Source organism: Podarcis raffonei, chromosome 8 (assembly GCF_027172205.1).
Source record: "Podarcis raffonei isolate rPodRaf1 chromosome 8, rPodRaf1.pri, whole genome shotgun sequence".
NCBI lineage: Eukaryota > Metazoa > Chordata > Lepidosauria > Squamata > Lacertidae > Podarcis > Podarcis raffonei.
Genome location: NC_070609.1, coordinates 64,717,827 through 64,745,315, shown reverse-complemented (window position 1 = coordinate 64,745,315; position 27,489 = coordinate 64,717,827). Strand labels below are relative to the sequence as shown.

Genomic DNA, 27,489 nt, shown 5'->3' with positions numbered 1-27,489 from the left:
GTCAGGCAGGTGATAAATTTTTGCAAGCTTGACTGGGGTCATGTACCACCTGTAAATCATTTTCATAATATTCTCCTTTAAGGCAATACATGCCGTAAACTTCATACCGGTGGTCCACAACTGCTCCCAGTCAGCAAACATAATGTTATGACCTATGTCCTGCGCCCATTTAATCATCGCTGATTTGACCGTTTCATCCTGTGTATTCCATTTTAACAGCAAGTTATACATCTTTGACAAAATCTTAGTTTTTGGTTCTAACAATTCTGTTTCCAATTTTGATTTCTCCACCTGGAAGCCAATTTTTTTATCCAAATTGTAGGCCTCTCTTATTTGATAATAATGAAGCCAATCTCGCACTTTGTCTTTTAATTTCTCAAAACTCTGCAGTTTCAGTCTGTCACCTTCTTGCTCCAAAATCTCCCAATATTTTGGCCATTTGGCCTCCATATTGAGCTTTTTTTGAGACTTAGCTTCCATAGGTGACAACCACCTCGGGGTTTTACTTTCCAGCAAATCTTTGTATCTTATCCAGACATTCAACAGAGCTTTCCTGAGGACTTTCATGAGGACTGTTTTAAATAATTGATGAATGTTAGAAAAATGTTGAAATGGAACTACTTGGTTCTAGCAAAAATGTTTAAAGAATTAGGTTAATGATATGGTTATGAGAAGTTGGTAAAAATAAGATTTAAGTTTTAAGTTTTAAGGTTTGCTATAAGACAAGATGAAAATAAATTAAGATAATGTAAGGACAAAATATTATGAACTATGGAAAGGATTTGCTGTGATAATTATTAACCAGGATACAAGAAAGGGGAGGAGGAGGAGGTCAAAGAAAGAAGGTAATGAAAGTTAGAAATTTGAGAATGATGGATGTATTTTTTCCCCCTATTTTTCTGTTTTGTCTTTTTTTCTGTTTTTTCTTTTTTATAATTTCAAAAAATATTTAATAAATATTATTTTAAAAAAAGATAGCATGATTTCAGGAGATCTACTCTGAGTAGCTGGATGCAGCCTATTATTTGGATGCTTGCTGCTGTACACATAACCTACGGTGTGCAAATTGGCATTCTCTTTTACCTTATTGCATTGTCGTTATTAGTAGTAATATTGAATTTGAACCCCGCCCTTTCACCCCAAGGAGCCTAGGGCAACAAAGAGGTGCACAATTTAAGAAGCAAAAACAAAAAAAGCAAAAGCATTCTTAAAACAGTTCAAAACATTCCAGAATCAATTACAATTAAAAACATGTAAAATCATGTATATGTGATGGTATTGGTTTTCATTTATGTATAGTATAGAAGTTTTCTTTTTTCTTTTTGTTTCTCAGTTTTTGGTATGTATGTTCGTTGCTTTTGGTATTTTTGTGCAATCTTCAAATAAACAAGAGTGTTAAAAAAACACATGTAAAATCAGTTGCAGTTTTTTATTTTATTTTTTTAAAAAAACATTCTAAAAGCAGTTTAAAATATTCTTCCATCCAAGGATCTTGGGGTTGCCTGGAACAAGCAATTTAGGATTCAAGTAGATAAATAGGTACCGCTCCGGCAGGAAGGTAAACGGCATTTCCTTGTGCTGCTCTGGTTTCACCAGAAGCGGCTTAGTCATGCTGGCCACATGACCTGGAAAAACTGTCTGTGGACAAACATCGGCTCTCTCGGCCAGTAAAGCGAGATGAGCGCCACAACCCCAGAGTTGTTGGCAACTGGACTTAACAGTCAGGGGTCCTTTACCTTTTTTTACCAGCATTGCTGTGGGTTAAACCACAGAGCCTAGGACTTGCAGATCAGAAGGTCGGCGGTTCGAATCCCCACGACGGGGTGAGCTCCTGTTGCTCGGTCCCTGCTCCTGCCAACCTAGCAGTTCGAAAGCACGTCAAAGTGCAAGTAGATAAATAGGTACTGCTCTGGCGGGAAGGTAAACGGCGTTTCCGTGTGCTGCTCTGGTTCGCCAGAAGCGGCTTAGTCATGCTGGCCACATGACCCGGAAGCTGTACACTGGCTCCCTCGGCCACTAAAGTGAGATGAGCGCCGCAACCCCAGAGTTGGTCATGACTGGACCTAATGGTCAGGGGTCCCTTTACCTTTACCTATCGTGAAACCATAACAGAGAAACCCTCCAGCTTCCTTTTGAAGCTTCCATTGCATGCTGAAGAGGCAATCCACGTACCCCACCCTTGACTAGCAGCTTGGCTCTTCAGCAGCCGCAGTGGAAGCTTCAAAGAACAGACTCCCCACTCCCACGCCAATCCTGGGCATCTTTGCCCAGTTCGCCCCCATGCATGCTTGTCGCTGTGAAGCAGATGTGTGTTAATAATGAAGGCTTTCATCCACCCTCCTTCCCCCCCATCTCTTTCTGTGTGTGTGTGTTTGTGTGTGTGCAATTTAATACATACAAAGGAGACGAAAGCTAGACCAGTAATCTCCAATGTACAACAAGAGCTTTTAAGAATGGCTGCCTTAGAAACTGCAGGCCTGTTTTCATTTGAAACGAGATACCTCTGGAAGAACTGCAGGTCAGGTCCTGAGCAGGTGCAGCATGGAAGGTCAGAGCTGCAGGTTGTCCTGGGACAGGAAGCTCTGGAAACCAGCATGGGGTCCTGGGAAGCTTGCTAGAAGGCTGACCGATGTTTTGCAAAGCTCCACCTCTGTAAACTGGCTGAAAACAGGCTTACGAAAACCCTTGCGGCTTTTAGAACTAGCCAATGTGAGTGAGCAGGCACCACCTGTAAGTTTATGTATGGAAGAAGAGAGTAGGGGAATCCAGTGCGCAGTTCTGGCTGCCTCACCTGAAAAAGGATGTTGTAGAGTTGGGAAAGGTTCAGGAAAGGGCAGCCAAAATGCTCAAGCAGATGAGGGCACGTCATCCTCATTCTGACCTATTTTAAAACTTTTCAACATTAAGAGGAAAGTGCACCTCTCAGTTTTATTCTTGGAGAGGTGGGAGTGAGGTAGAACAAATCTTTTGGGTAAGACTTGGGGTTTTTTTTGCAGCTCTGAAAAATCTCACCCCTGCTTTGATCCCTTTTAAAGTGTGGGTGTGAGTGTGCATACTGCTGTTTGCATAGGAGGCCGGACACTTTGCCACACCAAGTTAATTCCCCCCCCCTTTGACTTCACACAAATATTTAGCTCTGGTGCTGCTCTTAGATGTAAACATCTCCCCCTTTGCTGTGACTGATGCCTTCCCTTGGCTGACAGCTGGCACTGCTAGGGAGTTGGTCCTGCAGCAGACCTCCCACTGGCAGGCCATGGACTGGGATGGATGGTGCAAGATGGGTAAATGAAAAATCAGAGAGCTCTGCTGCCTCTTTCTAACCTGCCAAGGCAGTGGAATTTCTGATCACTGCTGCAATTTCCCTTGTGGGAACGTAGGAGGAGCAGCTCCACCAAGAAGAAAGGCTGGTTTGTAAGAGGGACATGGCAGAAGTTGAAAGTGTTGTACACGGCATGGAGAAAGCTCAAATCTCTTTTACACACTGAGCTTCTCAGGTAGACTGGAAGGGAACAATAGGCTTGATTACCTTTTTCCTGCCAGGTAAGGGAAGTGGACATAGCTAAGCCTGGCAGGACAGCTTACTCTATGGCATTAACCCCTTCATGCATTGATTAGACTTGGTGGTTATATGAGGCTGGTTTTCCATAGTTGGCTGTGCAGAAGGCCAACTCCAAAGAGGATGCTGCGGGCAGACACACATTTCCCTGCTTAGTTCTGTTGCCTCCAGCTGTGTCATGCTGCCCGCTTCCTCTCCACCTCCCCCCCCCCAGCTTGCTCCCAGTTCTGCAACTGGATTTCCTTATTTTCTGCTCCTCCTGTGTGTTTTAAAAAGCTTCCCTTTTCCCTGCGCTGAAAGGATTCCCTTCTTCGCTCCCATGATTATTCATAATAGGTCAACGGCAATCATAATTCCGCCTGGCAGGGCAGCCAATAGGGAGGCTGTTACTAAGTGGTCAGGGCCAAGAGTGACCCCACCAGCGACAGAGGCTGCATTGTTCTGCGGGGCTTCAGGGTGGTAGTGGGGAGAGAGCAATTTCAAAGTGTGGGCAGCCCAGTCTCTCGAGCAGAAGCACATTTCTCTCACACAACTCGGGCAATAAAGCAAAGGGGACAGGCCGTCCTCCGCTGCTGTGCTTGATACCTAGGTGCCGTCACTGTTCATTGAATCATGGAACTGTAGAGTTGGAAGGGACCCCGAGGGTCATCCAGTCCAACCTCCTGCAATGCAGGAATCCCTGACAGATGGCCATCCAGCCTCTGTTGAAAAACCTCCAATGGATGAGAGGTTGTCTGTTCCACTCTCACCTTCCTAATGTTTAGTTGGAATCTCCTTCCTTGTCACTTAAATCCATTGTTTAGATGCTCCCCTCTGGAGTAGCATAAAACAAGCTTGCTCCATCTTCCATGGAGCAGCCCTTAAGATCTTTGAAGATGGCTATCCTATCCCCAGGGACGCGGGGGGCGCTGTGGGTAAAACCTCAGTGCCTAGGGCTTGCCGATCGCATGGTCGGCGGTTCGAATCCCCGCGGCGGGGTGAGCTCCCGTCTTTCGGTCCCAGCTCCTGCCCACCTAGCAGTTTGAAAGCACCCTTAAGTGCAAGTAGATAAATAGGTTCCGCTTTATAGCGGGAAGGTAAATGGCGTTTCCGTGTGCTGCGCTGGTGCTGGCTCGCCAGAGCAGCTTCGTCACGCTGGCCACGTGACCCGGAAGTGTCTCCGGACAGCGCTGGCCCCCGGCCTCTTAAGTGAGATGGGCGCACAACCCTAGAGTCGGACATGACTGGCCCGTATGGGCAGGGGTACCTTTACCTTTACCTATCCTATCCCCTCTCTGTCTCCTCTTATCCAAGATAAACATACCCAGCTCCCTCAACGAGCCTACTCCTCCATGAATATGTCCAGTCCCTCTATTAAAGCCATCCAAGTTCAGGACTTTCACTGCCTTCAGTGGGAGGGAGTCCCACAGGTTAACCATGCACTGTGTGAAGAATGACGTCCTTTATATCCGAATCTCCCAAAGATCAGCTTCGTTGGATTTCCACAAGCTCTACTGCTAGGTGATAAGATAGAAAAACCTTTCTGCATGCCGTGTGTAAATTTTATAAACTTCCATCATGTCACCTCTTACTTGCCTTTTCTCTAAACTAAAAACTCCCCAGTGCTGCAACCTTTCATTTCATGTGTGTGTGTGTGTCACTCCATCCCCTTGATCTTTTTGTTTGCTCTTTCCTGATTTTGTTGGAGACGATGGTCTCAAAGTGCAACAGCATTAGGGGGCAGCAGATTCAGAACCAGCCTCTATCCTTCCCCCGGATTCTACACAAATGAAGTAGCCCTATGTCTGTTCTCGGAAAATGTTTCCCCTGCCCACAATTTACAGGGCCTTTTCTGTGGGTAGCGGACGGGTAGGGAACTTCTGGGCCCACGGACCAATCTTAGTCTGCAGGACCCCATCCGCTGACAGCAACCGGAGGAAATGGTTTAATCCTACATTGGCTGTGCTGCCCTATTCCCAGCAGGGAACATGAAATATACTCGGAGTCCTGTAGTGATTTCATGCTCTTTATTGCAGCTTGTAAAACAGTGATTGAATTGCCCCCCAAACCTCAGGCTTTTATATACATTATTTACACAATGAGTCCCGTCCTATTGGCTGATTCTGCTTCCCTCTTGGAGCCTGATTGGTCTTTTCCTGCAGGCCAATCAGCTGTTGCATTCTATGATCCTACCAGCCTAATAGGCTGATTAACTTCCTCCTTAAGCCTGTTTAGTCTTTTCCTGTAAGCCAATCAGTTGTTGCATTCTAGGATCCTACTTGCCTATTGTTCTAGGATCCATGCTTAGTACATAACAGAACAGGATCATGCAGAGAGGCCACAGGATTTAATCTTCGCTTATCTGCTGGAGGAGCTGAGATTAAAGCCCTTTTGCCTGCTTCGTTAAGTGGGCTGTGGAGGGAGGTGCCAAGGCTGCCACCCTCCTGCTTAAAGGACAGGCAGAGCAGAGCACATTTTGAAACAGCTTCCAGCCTCCTTTAATGGGGCCAGGGGAAGAAGCTGCTTCAAAAGGCAATTCTGTCACTTTAAAACAACGAATGGCAAAATCTTCAGAACTCAGAGGATGGGGGAAGTTAGGATCTAGGAAGGGCCAGGTGACCTCTTGGCCTAGGGATGGTGGGTGCAGGATTGGTATAAAATATCTATTTATCTTCTATCTATCCTGTTTGCAGAGAGGGTAGTAGCTTTGTTAGCAGGCTGGTGCCAACTGCCTGGGGTGGCCTTGCAGCATTGTAGAGCGTGGAACAGCAGGTCCCATATAGCATTTCAGCCCTTGGAATCATTCGAATTGTAGAGTTGGATGGGACCTCCAAGGGTCCTCTAGTCCATCCTCATTGCAATGCAGGAATCGTAACTAAATAATCCTTCCTGCCCCTGTTTGGTCTCTTTCTTTCTTTCTCTCTCTGGACACTTCCAATGCCCTTTTGACAAATGCGCCACCCTCTCCCAGGGCTCCCTAAAAAGGCAAAGGCCCAAAACTTTGAGCTTCTCCCCCCTCTCCCCACTTCTGAAAAATAAGAAATAAAACTCCAGCTGTGAGTCAGTTTGCTGGCAGCCCGCACCGTACTGGGTCGAAGGGAACCCGCCGATGCCGTCAAGACGAGCGTGGCCTCTGTTGTCGTTGGCTGCATCTGGGGCGGGGTGAGCTGTAATTCACTCGGTCCACTTCTAAATATAAACCCTGTTGAACCACCTTGGCCAGAAGCTGCAGCTATGCGAAAGCCATCCATCGCTGAAAGCACCACTTATTTTCCTTTGGCTCGAGGTAGAAAAGAGTGTGCTCGTCGCTGCTCTGCACGCTCCCTGCCCCTCACTCCCTGTCTCTGACATTGGCTTTCCTGTCTTGTCTTGAAAAATGGCCACTGTCTTGTGCTGCTAAACAATTTTGGTGCTGCTTTGTTTGGTAATTGTCAAAGACTGACATTTCAAATATTGGAAGTGGGGGAGGGGTCTTTTAGCCTGAGCAGGGAGGACACGTGGCTTAGAACCAAGCTGGTTTGGTGTTGAAGCCCTGACCTTTGCATAAGTCAAAAATTCTTTTTTGTTGTTGATAGAGATGGAAGAATCGGTCCATTTCAGTTTCTTTCTGTTTCTCATCTTCCCAGTCTTGTTTAATTTGTCCATCTCTGTATCAGTTTGGATTTTTTAAAAAGAAAATCTCTGTGAAAATGCATATGCATTTTTGTTCAGTTATCACTCCTAATACACATGTTTCTGTACACAATTTTGCCTGATAGCTGTGTTTTTTGCAAGCCATTCCCCTGAATACAGTGCTTTTTGGCACAAACCTATCCCCCAAATCGCATCCTTTCCCCCTACTAATATAGTGGTACCTTGGGTTAAGAACTTAATTCGCTCTGGAGGTCCGTTCTTAACCTGAAACTGTTCTTAACCTGAGTACCACTTTAGCTAATGGGGCCTCCCGCTGCCGCCGTGCCGCTGCCACGCGATTTCTGTTCCGAAGCAAAGTTCTTAACCCGAGGTATTATTTCTGGGTTAGTGGAGTCTGTAACCTGAAGCGTCTGTAACCCGAGGTACCACTGTACCTGCATTTTGGAGGGCTGGCGAACTGCCTTGCAAAATTCAGAGAAGTGCGAATTTCAAAGACTAGATGTGTTTTTGTTCACTAAGTGGTTCAGCAAAGGCAAATTTAGGTGGGTTGGGCACTGAGGTTCAAGAATCAAAAAGGAGTCTCTCCACTGTCCTTGTATATAATCTCAGAAGGGGCATGGTTGCCACAAAGCCTTTAAAGTTGTCACGAAGATTGCCACCAGTTGCTGGAAACCACCGGAGGGTAGAGTGCCTTTGTCCTTGGGTCCTGCTTGCTGGTTTCCCACAGGCATCTGGCTGGCCACTGTGAAAAGAAGATGCTGGATGTGATTGGCCTGATCCAGCAAGACTCTTTTTGGGTTCTTATTGCCATGAAGAACACCAGCACTTCAGAATTCACCACTGCATCAACACTTGAGGTGATGGGGAAGCGTCATTGGGATTGAATCAGAGCTCAGCAGCTGGAGGGTAAAGGTAAAGGGACCCCTGACCATTAGGTCCAGTCGTGGCTGACTCTGGGGTTGTGGCGCTCATCTCGCTTTATTGGCCGAGGGAGCCGGCGTACAGTTTCATGTAACCAGCACGACTAAGCTGCTTCTGGCGAACCAGAGCAGTGCACAGAAACGCCGTTTACCTTCCCACTGGAGTGGTACCTATTTATCTACTTGCACTTCGACATGCTTTTGAACTGCTAGGTTGGCAGAAACTGGGACCGAGCAACAGGAGCTCACCCCATCACGGGTTCTGATAGGCAAGTCCTAGGCTCTGTGGTTTAACCCACAGCACCACCCGTGTCCCATTTCCTCTTAATAAGAAGGTAAAGGGACCCCTGACCATTAGGTCCAGTCGTGACCGACTCTGGGGTTGCGGTGCTCATCTCGCTTTATTGGCCAAGGGAGCCGGCGTACAGCTTCCGGGTCATGTGGCCCGCATGATTAAGCCGCTTCTGGTGAACCAGAGCAGCGCACGGAAACGCTGTTTACCTTCCCGCCAGAGCGGTACCTATTTATCTACTTGCACTTTGACGTGCTTTCAAACTGCTAGTTTGGCAGGAGCAGGGACCGAGCAACAGGAGCTCACCCCGTCGTGGGGATTCGAACCGCTGACCTTCTGATCAGCAAGTCCTAGGCTCTGTGGTTTAACCCACAGCGCCACCCGCGTCCCAGTTGGAGGGTAGAACCTGCAAAAAAGAAAAGAGAAACCCCCCAACCCCCCCTTTTTGCACTTGTCTGGAAGGGGTCTCCATGTGGCTCTGAGTTTCTTGTCTCTGGACTATTTCCGGCTTCCTCTTTGCTCACTGTGTATATTTGTCAACAAGCATTTTGCAAAAAAAATTGCTGTCATTCTCTCCCACGCTCTCTGGTTGAAATACTGGCGCATTTCCCCATTCGGGGAAGTGAGGAACTACATGCACAAATTTGTATTCTCACCCCCAACCCCCCCTCCGCCAAGAAGAGAGAGAGAAAGATTTAAACAGCTGGTATGAAAACATTGCCTGGCGAAACCGTTGCCAAGAGCGGTTCTGCGGCAAAGAGCAAAAATAAAAAGGCTAGATTTAGACAAACTCAAAGGGGTTTTCTTCAAGCTGCTTTGGGAAAGGATATGTGAAACTCTTAAGAGATGGTGGGCACCAGTAGAGCTAAAGAGAAATTATCTTTGGGGCATCACTGAAGGAAAAACTTGCCTGCTGACCAGAGATTTGGGCAATGGGGACTTGTCTGGCATGTCCAAGTGCGTGTTGTTCCCTAGGGCAGATGCGCCTGCCTTAAATGGGAGTCCCTTGGAAAGGCAGCTGTGCAGTTGGGTGGGTGTGTCCCCTGGGCTCAGCCTTGAGCCCGGATGTCCCTGTGGTAGCCGTGGCAAGGGTGCCCTCACCCAACTTTGGCTGCTGCAGGATGAACCATGTCCATTCCTAGATAAGGAAGCTCTAGACTCAAGGATATGTGCTTTCGTTTCATCACAGCTGGACTCCTGGGATGCACTCTGCATGGGGCTGCCTTTGAAGAACCTCCGGGAACTTACAAAAAGCCACAAAGCGCCCCCTGTGGTGACCTTTAAAATAAGTAAATTGCTTTCTTTCGAAAAATTTCCCTCTACACAATGCGAATAAAGACAAGAAATACAAATGTTTTGCGGCAACTTTAAAGACCAACCCATTTTTTTTATTAGAGCATAATTTTTAGATGCACTTTGTTTAGATGCATGACTGAGATGTTGCCCTGGCTCCAAGATTTTAGACCATAGCAACAAAAAGTCACCAGCAGTACTCTGCGGGGGCAAAGTTCTAGAGATCCTGAAAGACGGAGCTGAACCCTGCAGAACAAAGACTCCAGCAATTTGCTCTGCAAATTTGAACCAGGGACCGCCGAAAGGAAAACAAACAATCAGGAAGTGATCTCCCAGGGACCACACATGGATGCTCTTATTTATTTGCCGCCCTGATATGCCGCTTGACAAACGTTCTGCGTTCCCAGACAATATTAAAACATGACAACCAAACCACAGAACAGTAGATTTGGATAGAATTCAAAATGACTGAGATATTTAAGGGAACTTCACAGATGTGGGGAAATGAGTGGCTATTTCTCTCCTCATTTTCCTTTCTTCCCGGCTGACTTCTCATCTGCGCAAGGCAGGAAGGATCATGGCCCTGCCTCTCTTAGCAACATGGTTCTCTGAGATCACGGCTCTGCAGTGTTTTGAAACCTGGAGCCTCGTCCATAGGCCCTCTTGGATTGCTGCAAGTCATCTTGCCAGTCCTCTGACCCTGATGGTACCAGCTCCTTTTCACCTCCGATGGGAGTCCGTTTGGATTCCTGCGCAGGCCCTGTGCCTGACAGATGCTCCAACCCTGCAGCTGAGGGGTGTCTGCCAAGAACAGCACGTAATGGCCTTTTAAATGCTCTTTGTTGACGGGAACTTTTCCCCGCATAATCAGGGGCTTAGGACTGGAGCCAGCTGAAAACTCTGAAGTTCGCCAGCAACGGAACCCAAGGCTTTTGAGCAGAAGCCTCCCTCTGGGCTGAGAGGTGAGCAGCATGCCCTGACCCAGTAGCTTGCTCTGACTTTACTTTTTTTTTAACAGCACGTGGTTCATTTCTTTGCAGTGCAGCTGACAGAAAGACAAGTAGCTTCAGGACTTGATGTGAACCAGCACTTAACAGTGATTGACCCTGGAACCTGTGCTGGGCCTAGAATCGGTCAGGCCATGCAAGAATAATAAGAGCCCCCAAAGCACGTGCAGAGTGCATTTTGCTTTGCCCTAAGTATCAGTCTCTCCCAGAATGGGGGAAGGTATAGTTCCACACTAGCTATGGCTCACAAGTTAAAACTGTTCTACATTTTCATTTACTGCTCACTAGTGTTGGGCGATAGGGACGCAGGTGGCGCTGTGGGTTAAACCACAGAGCTTAGGACTTGCCGATCAGAAGGTCGGCGGTTTGAATCCCTGCGATGGGGTGAGCTCCCGTTGCTCGGTCCCTGCTCCTGCCAACCTAGCAGTTCGAAAGCACGTCAAAGTGCAAGTAGATAAATAGGTACCGCTCCAGCGGGAAGGTAAACGGTGTTTCCGTGTGCTGCTCTGGTTTGCCAGAAGCTGCTTAGTCATGCTGGCCACATGACCCGGAAGCAGTACGCCGGCTCCCTCAGCCAATAAAGCGAGATGAGCGCCGCAACCCCAGAGTTGGTCATGACTGGACCTAATGGTCAGGGGTCCCTTTACCTTTACCTTTAGTGTTGGACGATATCTGGTTTTCACAACGTTGCAATAGATCACCAGCTAAACATTACAATATACCAATATAGAGTGGTACCTTGGTTTTTGAACATCTCCATTGATGAACATTTTGGTTTTCAAATGCTGTAAACCTGGAAGTAAATGCTTCAGTTTTTGAACTTGCCTCGGAAGTCGAACATGCCATCCAGCTTCCATACTGAGTTTTCCATATTGAGGCTTCCTTACTGAGCTTTCGGTTTTTGAATGTTTCGGAACTCAAACGGTCTTCTGGAATGGATTACGTTTGAAAACTGAGGTACGACTGTATCATGATGTCTGAAATAAGGATGGAGCTCTGTAGAGGCACTGGCTGGCTTCATGGCTTTTCCTGCATTGCAATTTTTGCATAGTGCACACACACACACACACATCATGATTTGAAATACATATAGCCAGCTCAAAAATGATGAAATTGATATCACAATATGGACTTCAAACCAGTTTTGGACGCTATATCAATATATCGCCCAGCCCTGCTCTTCACAAAGGGCAGCAAACATATCTCCGATGCCAGTAAAAATAAAAGCAAAACATTTTAAAACAGTTAAAATCAGCAAAATATTAAAACAGAGTGCAAGTGGACCATTGCATGATCAAATGCTTCTCACCCCGTCTGCCCCTGATTCCTACATATAAAAGAGCCTCATGCTTGTTGATCAAGGGCCAGAGAGGTTTTGGGTTCAAATCCCCACTCAGTCTTGAAGCTTCCTGAGAGACTTTGGAGCAGTCACTCTCAGCCTAATCTGCATCACCGGGTTGCTGTGGGATATAAAATAGGAATAGCGGGAGAGAGCTGTGTCTGTGGGCTTTGAACTTATTGAATTGCAACAGGGGAAAAAATGAGTTATTAAATGAGCTGAGCTGTGGGTTATAAGTTGAACAGACGTCCTTTGGCAGAAGGACCGAAAGGCGGCTGTGCAACGTGGCCACTGAGGATGAGCACGTGTTGGGGTGTTTGCCAGAGTTCCCATCATGTCAGGCCTGGTAGGCTGAACTCTGTGGCAGCAATGAGTTGCATGGTGTTTAAAAAATAAATTTTAAAATCCCAGAATAGCTTGCCTATCTTGCTTATACCCGAAAGGGAACTGTAGGTCTTTTCTGCCTTTTGACCTGAGTTTCGAAATCGCATATCCTCCAACTTTCCTCAGATGAAAACAGGGACATTTCTCACTGCCCCACAACCAACTCTCTTAGACCCCCTATTTTTTGTTGTCCCCACCTATTTGAAGAAGGGCAAATGCCAGCCCCACAACCACAATGGGATGCAGCACACACATCCTTCACCATCCTGAGAAAACCCCTTCATCTGAATTTTATTTTATTTTTATTCTTTGGTAGATTTACAGAAAGAAAAACACACTGCAAGAAATAAATTTTAGAAAGAGGCAAGATTAGACGCAGGCACTTTTTTTTTTTAAAGTCAAGACTCCTTGCTCTCCTCTCTGCAAGGGTGTTGCTAGAGGGTTCATGTTTACTTGTAAGCAAAGTGCAATGACAGTGACCTCTTCATTTGCTCAGAACCTAAATTTTGCATCTATAGCAGATGCAAAATGTGTGTCGTGGACCTGTGCTGTGAGTCGCTTGTCCCGATCTGCTCCTATGATCACTAAGCTTTTCCTTTGCCTACAAACCACTCCTTTTTTAAATTTTTGGCTGCTGGGTCCAGCTGGTCCCCCATTAGGACCACAAGCTGGCTGTCGATCTGAAGTTTTGCAAGCTAGGGGCTGTGAAACTGTTTGCTCCTGACCGGCTGCTGGATAACCTGCCTTCTTCTTCTTCTTTTTTTAAAGCAAACTTTTGAATGCTTTCTCTTCCAGATGAGCGGACCGTGACGGAGGAGAAGGAGAAAGTATTGTACTGCCAAAATCCCAACTGCGTGGAGAAGCGGCGAGCTGCAAAGGTACTGTATTATGATTTTGCATGTGTTTGGGTTCAGGGGGCTTCTGGGAAAGGGGATATTCTTAGATCTTGAGGAAGTTGCCACAAAGCCCACCGTTTCCTCCCAAGTGCCTTGATCTGAGAAATCCAAAGGCTGTGGGGCTCAGTTAACCAAGCCAAGCAGGATGAGGTCACAAATACAGAATCAGTTGTTGGCATTGGGCTGCGACAGGCTCCATCTGCACAATATGCAGTGCTTTGCCATTCCTGTCAACTGCCCCCATTAAATTGGGACGTCCCATTTTTTGGGGGTGCTGTGCACACCCCAGATACATGTTTTTGGGCTCTGTGATCTCATGCAGGTCATGTGACTCGCACGGGAGCAGGGCCCGGAAGATGCACCTCCCAATTTCTGGAGTCAACATGTTGGAAGGTATGCTATACCACTTTGTAAACAGTCATGGCTTCCCTCAAAGAATCCCAGGAGCTGTAGTTTGTTAATGTTGTTGAGAGCTGTCAGGAGACCTCTTTCCCTCCCAACAGAGGTGCAGTTTCCAGAGTAACAATCAATTCCCCTTCACAGGAAGCTCTGGGAATGAAATAAAGGGTCTCCTAGCAGCTCTCAGCATCCCCAACCAACTACAGTTCCCAGAATTCTTTGGGGCAAACCATGACTGTTTAAAGTGGTATGATGCTGCTTTCAAGGCATAGTGCAGACAGGGCCATAGGGATTCAGACACAGTGAGCCTCTAATGCACTGTGTAATGTTTCTGGGTCCAACAGCAAGCACCTGCAATGAGGAGTCATTTTTATAAAAGAATATTTATTCAGAGGATCCCCTGAGACCATACCCTCCAATAGTTCTCCAATGAAAATAGGGACATCCTAAGGAAAAGTGGGACATTCCGGGATCAAATCAGAAACCGGGGTGGCTTCTCTAAATCAGGGGCATTCCTGGAAAATAGGGACACTTGGAGCGTCTGCTAGAACTGAAACTCAAGACCTAAGGAACTGCCAAGGTCATGTGACTCCAGGACAAGTCCTCAAACTGCCAAGCCCTTAGCAGTAAAGGCGTGTCAACAAATTGCAAGCTCTGTCATTGCACGCAGTAACCGGCGTAAGTGGATGAGACCCCAAGGGGCAGCCCAGCATCAAGATTCCCCTCTCGCCCACCTTCTGTCCCTGAATCTGTCGCATGGTGCCAATATATTGAGTGCTCCCCGCCTGCCACTCCATTCCACCCAATCTGCTCCACATCACCACTGCCTGGTGCTGACATCATCCAACACATTGATGTCTGGACCGGGGGAAGATGGAGTGGGTATCACACCCTTCTTTAATTGGCTGCCAGCCCATCTGAAACGTTTCCCCAATGCCTGACTTCGAGAGTGAACTAAAGACGACATGAGTCCCCAAAAAGTGGCGGGAGCTGCTTATTGTTAAATGTGTGAATTTATCCTAAACATGTCTGCTTTATTGATTTTTTAAAAAAGAAGCTGAATACCTACTATAGGGGCTAACCAGAATGTTTAAAGTGTGTTTGTGTGTGTGTACGGTAAGGGGGTAAAGAAAATAAGAACCTGGCTGCTTTTCCCCAGCTGGGTTTTAGAACTGAATGTGGGTGCCCCAAGTTCCCTTGTTCCCCTTCATGTGTGTGGCTGATGGTACAGCTTGCGCAGGCCATCGCGGAAGGCAGGTTGCGAAAAGATGCCAGCAGGAAGGAGACAGGGCCGTTCGGGCCCAATGTTTGGCTCCGTCCTTCCTCTCTGCTCTTTCTGCCTCTCCGCCCTTCCTCGGGTCTCCCCCTTACCTCACCGCCTTTCCCCTCCCTGCTAACAAACCGCAAAGACTTTTCCAGACAGAGTGGCAGCCTCAAAGCCTCAGCAGCTGGAGAAATGCTCAGCTCTCCCCCCTCCCACAAAAGGGTCAGTGCGTCGCCATTCCAACAAGAAGATTGGGGTGTGTGTGTGTGTGTGTGTGTGTGTGTAAAGAGAGAGAGAGAGGGACAGCTGTTCTCCCTCGTCCGCTTTGCTCGATTCACAACGATTCGCTGGAGCTGCTCCCCCCGCTCTCTGCTGCTCAGGAGCAGGAAAGGAGCCCAGCAACACGATCTGCAAAAATGAAAAAGGGCAGCTTCGTAGGCCCCTTGAGCTGGCCTGTGTGTGAGGAGTTGGAGGAGGAAGGGTCAGTTTTCTTGAGAAGACTGTGGGGTGCAAGGCAGCCTCAGCTTGTTTACAAGGTTACAGGTTGAGCAGGTGGGGAGGGAGGGAGGCTGACTAGCACCACTAAAATAAATTGAGAACAGAAGAAAAAAGCCTCTTGGATCAGGGCATCTATCCCAGCATCGTGTTCTTGCAGGAGCCAATCAGATGCCTGCAGGAAACCTGCAGGAGCTCTCTCCCCACCACCAAGGTTTTCCAGCTACTGGCATACAGAAGCATCGCTGCCTTTGACCGTGGAGGCAGTAGCCACCAATGGCCTTCTCCTTTGTGACTTTGTCTAATCTTCTTTCAAAGCCATCACTGCCTCCTGCGGGAGTTAATTCTGTAGTTTAACTATGTGGGGCATGAATAAGCTTGAGTTCCAGTGTTATTAGAGAGGGAGAATGAACTTTTCTCTACCTACTTCCTCTGTGCCATGCATAATTCTATAAACTTTCATCATGCCACTTCAGTCCAACCCTACAATTAAGGTGAAGAAAAATTTTATGGGTTTTTCTTTGGATGGGCGGGGGGTGGGGAAGAATCAGTTCTGGGGCCATCCTTTAATTCAACTCAGACTTTGCTTTTGAGCTCTGGAAGGGGTGGGTGGGAAATGGCACCACTGATGTTCTGCAGCTTGCTTTGGACTGGGGGCGGGGGGAAGCTAGAAATGGACAGGACCAATTGGCTAGTGCCTGTGACGCCGTCAGTATGCCTTCTACCAATCCCTGGGACAGTTCTGCAACTGGTTTGTGTGTGTAAAGTAAGGCTTGAGGATGGGCATATAAATGAATAAAAATAGGTGTGATCTGAAAAAAGAAAAGAAAAAGCAGGCAGCTTTCTTGAAGCACCTGAGTGTTTTGACATCACATATTAGGTTGCAGAGCCCTGTTGGGCCTAATCTGAGTCTGCCTTTCTGGAATGTGTGAACTAGCTGAACACCAAACCACTCACTCACTAAGCCAGCCTTAGGGTCCAGCTTGGACTGTGCTGCTAGCAAAAGCCCCAGCACAGATGGGCTGCCCCTGCTTCCACTCCCAGGTTATAATTTGTGTGTCTGCGTGCAAACTAGCCCTGCAGAATCTCCCTCTCTCTGCCTTGTCCTCTTAGCCTAATTGCTTGTTAATGTAAAGCTGCGATGGATTTAGAGCCTCTCATTCCCCTCTTCCCTGTCCGTGGAGTAGCCGACTTGGTTTCTCGTTCTTTCTTCTCTGGGATAGCTTCCCTTACTTTTCTTTGGGACTGAAGTCTGGGCAGGAAAAAGAAATCCCTTTGGAGTTTACCCCCCTAATGCCACCTGGGTTTCTCTCTGGGGCTATCTTGAAGTGAAGGTAAGTGTTTGCTAATAGTACTGAACCCATATTCCCAGATCTCTCCCCCATCATTTCCTAAACCTTCATTATCTATTTGGATGTTTAGCTGTTATGGGGAGCGTTTTTTGTTATTGAGATGAGGTTTTTTTACGGGCTGGGAGGGTCTTGAGGATTATCCGCAAAGGTGGATGCTCCATGGACTTTGTTCAGTCCCTGAGGTTGAATATGTGGTGTCCATCCTCTCCCCGCCCTGCCACCCTTGCTGCTGCTGCTACTACCAAGTCTTTGAACAAACTTCCTCTTCAGGTTGGTTAAAATTGAACCTGGAAAAAAAGTCCATTCCTTTTCTTGAAAAGGGAATTGGGTACCGATTTCAACATCTAGTTTTTACGGCAGCGGTAGGAGCCTATTGGCTAATACGTGTGACGTCATTTTGTCACCCGCCCCCCCGCCTCGGCCTCCAATTCCTTGCGGCAGAATAATCTGTTTGGGAAAACTCTTTAGAAGCTATTTAAAAAACTAACAAATTTATGATGACATAAACTCTTGCGGACTGCAAGCCTATTTCATTGGTTGCTTATTTGGCATATATTTAATTAAAGGAAAAGATGGGTCCGGAATGGTCATGAGATGCAAAAATTGGAGTTGCTGATGACCAGAACTTAAATATATGCTAAATAGGTGCACTTTTTACACTAACAAACTGGTGATAATTTTCTTAGCAGTATTAAGATCAATGTACTGACACCTGGAGGGTAGCAGGGAACCATTCACAAGGGTGGCCCCTCCCCCCATCTTGCTGCTATTCAGCTTTTCCCTTGGGTTCCTCCAAGTGAGATGGCTTTAAAGTGGCTTAAAAATAATTTTAAAATGTCAGTTAAAAATGCAGCCTTCAACTAGAGGACTTCAGGGTTGCTTCTACATTAGGCCCAACTGAGGCCTTAGTCTTCTTGTGGAACTGAGAGATGCTGAGGGCCATGTAAACAACTGCTCCTATTATAGTGGATGAAATACCTAAGAAAGTACTTGGTACTCCTTCTATACGCAATGGCAGCAACCAGAAGAATTTATGCTCCAAGGTGGAAGGACAAAAATAGTCCTACAGAAAAAGAATGGCAGAATAAGTTGGCAGAATACGTGGAATTAGCAATGCTGACTGCAAAGATAAGGAATCAGTATGAGACAGATATAAGAGGGGAGTGGGAATGCTTTGGATAATATTTAAAGATACACAATAACCAGATAAATTTCCAAGTAGGGTTATACATGTGAGCAGTAGTTAAAAACAACCAGAAGAGGGGTGGTAATTAAGGAAATGCAGTTCAACAAGGACAAAACAAGAACCCATGAAGGGATGTGTGGGGAAGTCCAAGAATATAAGATAACCAAAGATAACTGTACAGTAGTACCTCGGGTTACATACGCTTCAGGTTACAGACTCCGCTAAGCCAGAAATAGTACCTCGGGTTAAGAACTTTGCTTCAGGATGAGAACAGAAATCGTGGGAGGCCCCATTAGCTAAAGTGGTGCTTCAGGTTAAGAACAGACCTCCAGAACAAATTAAGTACGTAACCAGAGGTACCACTGTATAATGGATGTGTCAAACTATGATTGCTCCTGAGAGCCCTCTTCAGAGCATATTTGGCCCCTGGGATACTGGGTAGTTATGAAACAGACTGGACAATAGCTTGAGTGTAGGTGTTGAAAGCCCCGACTGGGCGTGAGTTCAGGCTAGCTGGTGAAACCAGCACAGAGGGCCTCCTTTGTTGCCTCCACTGCTTCCTTGAGTAATCACCCAGGCAAGTGGTGGTCTGAGCCCTCCTGACAGTGGATGGAGCCTGCAACCTCTTGGAGATCCACTGTGATTTGCTTGGTGAACGGTTTGAGGACAAAGTTGCCTACCCATGTAGCCTGCTTGATGTCATGGCTGATGCGTCTCCGAGCGAGGTTTGCAATGCTCCATCAAGCCTTGTTTTGTGGGACTGGTCTTTGTGGCCTGACCAGGCCGCTTTGTGCCCTACCAGGTGCCCTCTCAACCCTTCGAGGTCTAGGATGTGTTGAGTGCATCTTTGCAGGTGGTGCCTGCCACTCGGAAGGAGATGATAATGTGGTCAATTCCTGACGAGACCCAACCCTGGACCTGTTGGTATTAAACAACTACCACCCAGATGCTGAAATTCTCCCTTTTGGGACAGGGACTCAAGAAGGTTGTTGGCAGTGCAGTTGTGGGTGTTTTTGGAGGAAACTGATTATACAAATCCATCCCAGGTTGGGTTCAGTCCTGAGTCTGCGGCAAAATCAGCTCTGGTCTCCCTGGTGAGATAGGACAGATTCCCACTCTTTGAGTTTTCCAGAAACAATGGAAAACATTCTTGTTTCAACAAGCTGTTCCGACGGGATAAATGTATATATTTTCAGGGGTCTGCCTTGGGTGTTTCATTGTATCATTTAAAAGCTACATTTAGTCATGTTTTTAAACTCATTTTTATTGTGTGGCTATGAATCGTCTTGAATTGTACATTTTATCAAACAAAGGATCAAATGGTGAGTGGTGCAGAGAAGGAGGATGGAGAGATGATGGTTTGCTGTTTCTCTCAAAACACTAGAATTGGCATGTGGGTGTCTGTCCGTGTGAGTTTGTGGTGGATATCCTCTAGAAAAACTGTCTGGCAGCACTTTTCGTTAGGCAGTGTACCCAGGTAGTTTTTCATTTTAGAAGGCAATCATCTATTGAATGCCTACACCAAAGGACATTGTTTTTATTCATTGAACAATTAACGAAACTTGATCTTTGAAATAAACTTTGCTTAAAGAATATAAACTTTTAAAACGAGTCACAAAATACATGTTTGCTGTAATGAGGCATTTACAAAGATGCAGTCAGTTTTCATGAGCGTTATCTTTAACCAGATAATGAGCTAACTCAAATGGACTGCAACAGATTAAGGTTTCTTCATCTTCCTGTCCTAGACAATGAGAAGTCGCTCACTGGGTGTGAGGAAAAGGTGGCGAGGGGACCTTGGATGGAGGCAGAGCAGTGAGACAGAGGCAGGTAGATGTAGGCAGAAGAAAAAAGATGGAATGGATCTGTAGCTTCTCCCTGTGCCATTTCCAGGGACAGACTCAGGCAGAAGCTGCAGTTCCATTCCAGCCTTTTTCTTCTGCCTGCATCTCTCTCTGCTTCCCTTCTTCCTTCCCCCTTCTGCCTTTGTCTCCCCTCACTCCACTTCTCTGCGGTTCATGGCAGCTGGCTTACTGCTCTTTATCATCTCCTCTTTACCAGGACCCCTGGTTTTTTGAAACACTAGGTGTGCCTGGACCTATGACTGCCAATATCCAGAAGCTGCCCTCCCTCAGCCTTCATCCAAGGCATAATTAACTTATGGGATTCATCGCCACAAATTGTTCTTAGGGAGAGCAGCACAGGTGGCCTCTTAAAATGGATTAGGCAAATTAACGCGAGAGAGATTTGAAGCAGCAACCTTCATATTTAGAGCCCCACTGCCATGCCTCTCTGCCTGAGGTCCTCTTGCTGGACTTTTGCACAGCTCATTGGCTGTGAACTAGCTCTCCTAACTTTAGACTGAGGCTTGTTTGGATGGATGAAGCACAACAGATTTCAAAGTGTGGGATGAAATAGAGGAGCCGAGGGATAGTAGAAGCTGGAGGAGGAATATCTGCACCAAGGATTCCCTGCCCGAGCTGCTTCAGGTTGTGGCGGATGTTCTCCTGGAGACACCTAGCTTGGTCGTCCTAGGGGATTTTAACATCCATGCCGACACGACCTTACAAGGGGCCGCTCGGGACTTCGTGGAAAGCATGGCCTCCATGGGGCTGTCCCTGAATAAGTTTGGCCCAACTCATAGCCGCGGACATGCCTTGGACCTGGTGTTTACCTCTATGGATGTTGGTGATCTGACACTAAGTAAAAGCGAAACGAAAGAAGTGCCATGGTCAGATCACTTCCTGGTGCAACTGGACTTCTCTGCGACCCATCCCCTCTGCAGGGAGGTGGGACCGATTCGGATGGTCCGTCCCCGCCACTGAATGGATCCAAATGGTTTCCAGAGAGTGGTAGGGGATGCTTTATCCCATGTTGATGGCCTTTCAGCTGATTCCCTGGTGGCCCGCTGGAATGTGGAGTTAACCAGGGCTATTGACTGTTTGGCTCCGAAGCGCCCTCTCCGATTGCATGGAGCCCGGAGAGCCCTGTGGTTTTCCACGGATCTGAGGGCAATGAAACAATCGTTGAGACGGCTAGAGTGCCGGTGGCAGATAACTCATTCCGAATCTGACCGGACACAGGTTAGAGCTCAACGTCGAGCCTACCAAGTGGCGATAGCGACGGTGAAGAAGAATTTCTTCACCGCCTCTATTGCATCTGCAGAAAACAGCAGCAGGAGACTTTTTGAGGTGGTTCACAATTTAGCGGAACCACCTGCAACATCGGGGCCTAGTACGGGCCACATGTTCTCCTGCAATGATTTTGCAAAGTTTTTTGCAGATAAAATCACTCAGATTTGGGAAGAAGTAGACTCCACTGTGGGAGCAGGGCTGGGGCGGGAGAGTGCTAGAGTTCTGTCTAGTCAAGTTGAGTGGGATCAATTCCAATCTGTTACCTCCGAGGATGTGGACAGGCTGCTTGGACGAGTGAAACCAACCACCTGTCTCCTGGATCCTTGCCCATCCTGGCTTATAAAAGCTAGCCGGGAAGGACTGGGCGATGGGCTTCGTGGGGTGGTGAATGCTTCCCTCCGTGAGGGAGCCTTCCCAGACACGCTGAAAGAGGCGGTTATTAAACCGCTTCTTAAAAAACCATCTTTAGATGCGGCCACGATGGCCAACTATCGCCCAGTCTCAAATCTTCCATTCTTGGGCAAGGTGATTGAGCGGGCGGTTGCCGAACAACTCCAGGCACGCCTGGAAGAAGCGGACCATTTGGATCCCTTCCAGTCGGGATTCAGGCCTCATCATGGGACTGAAACTGCCTTGTTCGCACTGGTTGATGATCTCCGGCGGGCTAGGGACAAAGGTGAGAGCTGTTTCCTAGTTCTGCTGGATCTCTCAGCGGCGTTTGATACCATCGACCATAACATCCTTCTGGACCGTCTTCAGGGGCTGGGAGCTGGGGGCACTGTCATACAGTGGTTTCGCTCCTTCCTCCTGGGCCGTGTTCAGAAAGTGGTGGTGGGGGATGAGTGTTCAGACCCCTGGGCTCTCACTTGTGGGGTGCCTCAGGGTTCTGTCCTCTCCCCCATGCTTTTCAACATTTACATGCAGCCGCTGGGAGAGATCATCAGGAGGTTTGGGCTGGGTGTTCATCAGTATGCGGATGATATCCAGCTCTAACTCTCTTTTAAATCAGAACCAGTGAGGGCGTGAAGGTCCTGTGTGAGTGTCTGGAGGCGGTTGGAGGATGGATGGTGGCTAACAGATTGAGGTTGAATCCTGACAAGACAGAAGTACTGTTTTTGGGGGACAGGAGGCGGGCAGGTGTGGAGGATTCCCTGGTCCTGAATGGGGTAACTGTGCCCCTGAAGGACCAGGTGCGCAGCCTGGGAGTCATTTTGGACTCACAGCTGTCCATGGAGGCACAGGTCAAATCTGTGTCCAGGGCAGCTGTTTACCAGCTCCATCTGGTACGTAGGCTGAGACCCTATCTGCCTGCGGACTGTCTCACCAGAGTGGTGCATGCTCTGGTTATCTCCCGCTTGGACTACTGCAATGCACTCTATGTGGGGCTACCTTTGAAGGTGACTCGGAAACTACAACTAATCCAGAATGCGGCAGCTAGACTGGTGACTGGGGGCGGCCGCCGAGATCATATAAGACCGGTCTTGAAAGACCTACATTGGCTCCCAGTACGTTTCCGAGCACAATTCAAAGTGTTGGTGCTGACCTTTAAAGCCCTAAACGGCCTCGGTTTGAAGGAGCGTCTCCACCCCCATCATTCTGCCCGGACGCTGAGGTCCAGCGCCGAGGGCCTTCTGGCGGTTCCCTCATTGCGAGAAGCAAAGCTACAGGGAACCAGGCAGAGGGCCTTTTCGGTAGTGGCGCCCACCCTGTGGAACGCCCTTCCAGCAGATGTCAAAGCGATAAACAACTACCTGACATTCAGAAGACATCTTAAGGCAGCCCTGTTCAGGGAAGTTTATTATCTGTTCATTTACAACTGTACGAGATGAGTGTGGTGGTGAAGAGAGAGAGGGAGGGTGGGAGAGAGGGAGAGGGAGAGGAGAGAGAGAGAGAGAGAGAGAGAGAGAGAGAGAGAGAGAGCGAGCAGGCAGGTAGTGGAACTCTCTTTTTTAAAAAAAATCATTAAGCACCTTATCCCAAGTCCAGCCGTCTCTGGCCAGGCAGCTGCAAAATCTCAGGCTTACCTCCCAGATGTGAAACAGCCCACCCCAAATAACGTGCACCCTAAAATGCTCTGGATTTATGTTGGGCACGAGTGTGGAACCCTGGCAGGCAAGGCCTGGAAGAAGCTGTAATGTTGTAACGTGGAAAGTATGTTTTACACCAGGACAGACACGATTTGTCCTCCTGTTTGTTATGTGTTGTTGTAGCCAAAGCTGGTCCTGCTTAGAGTAGATCCACTAAAATCAACACACATGGCTAACTTAGGTCCAATTGCTTTCAGTGGAGCTACTCTTGAGTAAAACTTAGTTGAATAAAGTTCTTTATCATCATCATCATCATCATCATCATCATCATCATCATTATTGAAATATACTCAGAGTCGAGAGTGGATTTCATGCTCTTTCTTCAGCTCATAGTGGTGAGGAGGAATGGAAGTTCCCCCAGAATGTCTGCTTTATATACATTATTTACACAATGGGCCCCACGTGATTGGCTAATTCCGGGATTCATCTGTAGGTCAATCAGGTTGTGGATTCACTTCCACCTGGAGCTGGATTGGGTGGTTCCTGTGGACCAATCAGACTGCTGCATTCTGAATCCTATTGTTCTAGGACCAATCAGACTGCTGCATTTTGGATCCTATTCAACTCGGTACATAACAATTATCATTATTATTATTTACATTTGTTCATCACTTACTATGTCTCAGTGCAACTCATGTTTACAAAAACACATGTGATTACAAAATTTTAAATTCATCAGAAAGATGAAAGAACATCAACTGGCTAAAAGTGCTCATCCTGCAATATCTATGGTCATCAGCTGTGATTTCTACATTGCAGGGGTTGGACCTTGGGGTCCCTTCCAACTTCCTATGAGTCTATGGTTTCCTTCAACCTCTCCATCAAAGCAGGTGATACTTGTGCAGTGCTGTTTTTAGCAGCTGATAGCCGCAGGCCACTAGCACCATGGAAAGAAGCTATTCTGTAGATCCCAGAAAGCCCCTTTGTGGCCATAGACTCGTCCTCGTTCACCCTTCCCAGCAGGAAGGGTTAGGGTTAAGAGTTTTCTCTGAGCTGTTATGTAAGAAGCTGCAGAGAGCCTCTGTGGTCCACAGCTGCCCGGAACAACAGGTTCCTGCTCCCAGTCTGTGGCCTCTCTCTTGGCGCCTGTGTGTATGAAACTGAGGGGGGAAAGGACTTGTTGGAGGGTTACAGGAGGTGCTCTGACATCCCCTGGGCAGCTGATCAAGTAGATTTTGGCTGGAATGAAGGCTGCTTCCATCTCTCTGCCCCCCAAACTTCACTCTGTGCCAAGATACATGCATGAGGAGCAGATTCAGATGAGGACTTGGCTAGGGAATTCTCTCTCCCTGGGGAAAATCCAGCAACGCCCCCTCCACCCTATAGAATTGCAGAGTTGGAAGGGACCACGAAGGTCATCTAGTCCAGCCCCTTCAAAGCAGGAATCTTTTGCCCAACATGGGGCTCAAACCCACGACCCTGAGATTAAGAATCTCGTGCTCTGCTGATGCAGCTATCCACGCCTTTAAGTACGCTTTGAAAATGCTTCTATTTGCAGAGGAGGTTTTCTTTTTTTAAAAAAAACCCCAATAGTTTGGCATGGTTTCTGAGAAGATTTTCCGTGCAGCTACTCTGCATTATGTTGCTGTGTCATCATGAATTATTATGTGGTGGTCTTTATTGCTTCTGAATTTTGTAGGCTGCTTGGAAGAGGAAAATCCATGTCAGCTGTGAAATAACGTGGACACTTTAGGTTCCCATTTACTTTTGATGGTCTGTTAAACAATACAACAACAAGAGCAATATCAAAACACTGATATTTTATTTTTGAAAAATTAATAAAAAATTATATATATAAAAAAATACTTTTGACGGTCTGTTAACATCTAGCGCAGTTGTTTCTCAGCTGTCCAGATTAAAAGTCACTCCCATGGATCTTTTTTTCCTTTGTCCTCCCAGCAGGTCTGAAAAAGTTGACCTTCCTCATCAGGCCCTATGTTGTGTCTAGAGATGGTTTTGATAACAACTCTTCCACAGTCTGCCAGCAGGTGGCAGGGTTTGCTTTGAGCTGGCCAGCTCAGGCATCACGAGGCCCATGGAATTGTGGGAGAATCTGGCATGATGTTTAACAACATAAGAAGAGCCCTGCTAGATCAGGCCAATTGGGGGGGGGGCATCTAGTCCAGTGTCCTGTTCTCACAGTAGCCAACCTGATGCCCCCATGGGAAGCTCACAGGCAAGGCCTGAGTCCAGTAGCAACTCTTCCCAGCTATGATTCCTGACAGCTGGTACTGAGAGGCATACTGTCTCCAACAGTGGAGGGAGAATGTGTCAATGGCTACTAGTCACAATCAGTCCTAGAAATCCAAATCGCGAACCTCAAAAAAAAGAGAGAGAAGTTTTAATATCTTGTTTTATTTTTTTTTCTCCTGCGAAGAAATTATCTAACAACAATTAGCGACACCCTGTGAAGGTGCATTACCTGGATGAAGCTAATTCAAAATCACTTGTCCTGGTGCATAAACTGAGTGCAAATCTGTAGTGGTAGTATTTAAGAGACTTACCAACATATCTGACAACATGACCTACTCTAGTATAAACTTTATTCTTCACTGTAAAGCAGGCATAGGCAAACTCGGCCCTCCAGCTGTTTTGGGACTACAATTCCCATCGTCCTGGACCACTGTTAGCTAGGGACCATGGGAGTTGTAGTCTCAAAACAGCTGGAGGGCCGAGTTTGCCTATGCCTGTTGTAAAGCATGTATAATCCTTTACTAATGGATTATTGAAGCTCAATGCATCAACCAAATTATTTTTTCAATTATATTTCATTAAGTTTCAACGTTTTTAACAAACATGGTCAAAACGCAATTTCATCTTTTCTCTTATTTTTGTCAACTTCCCCCTTCTGCTACACCGTATCTACATCAAGCAAAATATGTTTAGAGAGTACACTTCTCAATTTATTCCCATGTAAATGCATTTCCCTTGCTTAAAAAAACCAAACTATTTCCCCCACCCAAATATGGGTCAGATGCAATTTTTAAACACCCCGCCCCCCATGATAATCTCATGTCCTTTAAACAGTCCCAAGGCTGTTAAGGTATTTCTGAGGAAGGCAATTGGCTTGAATTAAGAATTGAGTTCATTTGTGTGTGTTTTTACTTCAATGTGCTTCATTTTACATTTGCTTATGTTGTATTTGCCATCTTGGCGGCCGTTCATTCCAGTTTGAAGAGATCCTTTTGGAATCCCTTCCAATCCCCTATTGATCAGCAGGCAATACTTGCAAGCAGAAAGCTTTTAACTAAAGGCACACGAGTCCCGAATACAGTGGATAAGCAGATGTTGTACATTGTCTTTTATTGGAGTGGGAAAATGGGGGAAACACAAATTAGGTCTGAAAAAACCACTGGGCTGCAGTGACATGAAAATGGTGCCACCTGGATTCTCCATGAAAACTGAGTGAACAAAGGAGAGAAAAGGGTGACTGTGGGAGCAAGCTATATCTGTAACACTTTCCAAATCTCAAAACCTCCTTTATTCTGGGACACGGAGGAAGGAAGGGTGGGCTTTGGTTCATCTTGCTTGTTATTTTTAGGCATGAATGATATTGTAATGCACTTTGTCCTTTCAGTGTATGGCTTCCTGAACTTTGGGCAGCTGAGGTATATTTTTGTTTCTGAATTTAAAATGAAGTCACCCTCGCTCCCAGAAAGCATATAGGAGAGGAAGTGTGAAGACCCTCCCTTTGAAGAACTCAGCCCTCAGGGTTTTTGCATGAGCCACTGATCTCGATGTAACTCATACAGTGGTACCTCGGGTTAAGTACTTAATTCGTTCCGGAGGTCCGTTCTTAACCTGAAACTGTTCTTAACCTGAAGACCACTTTAGCTAATGGGGCCTCCTGTTACTGCTGTGCCGCCAGAGCACAATTTCTGTTCTCATCCTGAAGCAAAGTTCTTAACCTGAAGCACAATTTCTGGGTTAGCAGAGTCTGTAACCTGAAGCGTATGTAACCTGAAGTGTATGTAACCCGAGGTACCACTGTAATTAGCAGGATGCGGACTCAGAACAGGGGCATCATGTGGTGATGCAACAAGGAACCTCTGTAAAAGCCTGAGCAATTTCCCCCGTATCTTTGCACTATGAGTGACTGGATGTCAAGATGTGGCAGAAATACCCCCCCCCCCCGAAACTGACCGGAAGGAAGCAGGGCCTCATGCAGAGATGCAGTGGGCAGCCGCCTCTGCAGATAGGCTTGCCTTATCAAATTACCTTCCTCTTTGGGCAGCACAATTTGGGGAACGGCTGCAGTGTTTTGCTCTTGGTT

The 27,489-nt window shown here is 46.9% G+C and overlaps 1 protein-coding gene across 1 annotated transcript in view; it reads left to right on the top strand.

Moving 5' to 3' along the window:
• PLEKHG5 (pleckstrin homology and RhoGEF domain containing G5) overlaps positions 1-27,489 on the top strand; it is a 107,328-nt gene that overhangs the window by 15,274 nt on the left and 64,565 nt on the right. Inside the window, exon 2 of the mRNA XM_053400446.1 lies at positions 13,199-13,281. Coding sequence (XP_053256421.1) covers positions 13,199-13,281 — 83 coding nt within the window. The remainder of the gene's footprint in view (positions 1-13,198; positions 13,282-27,489) is intronic.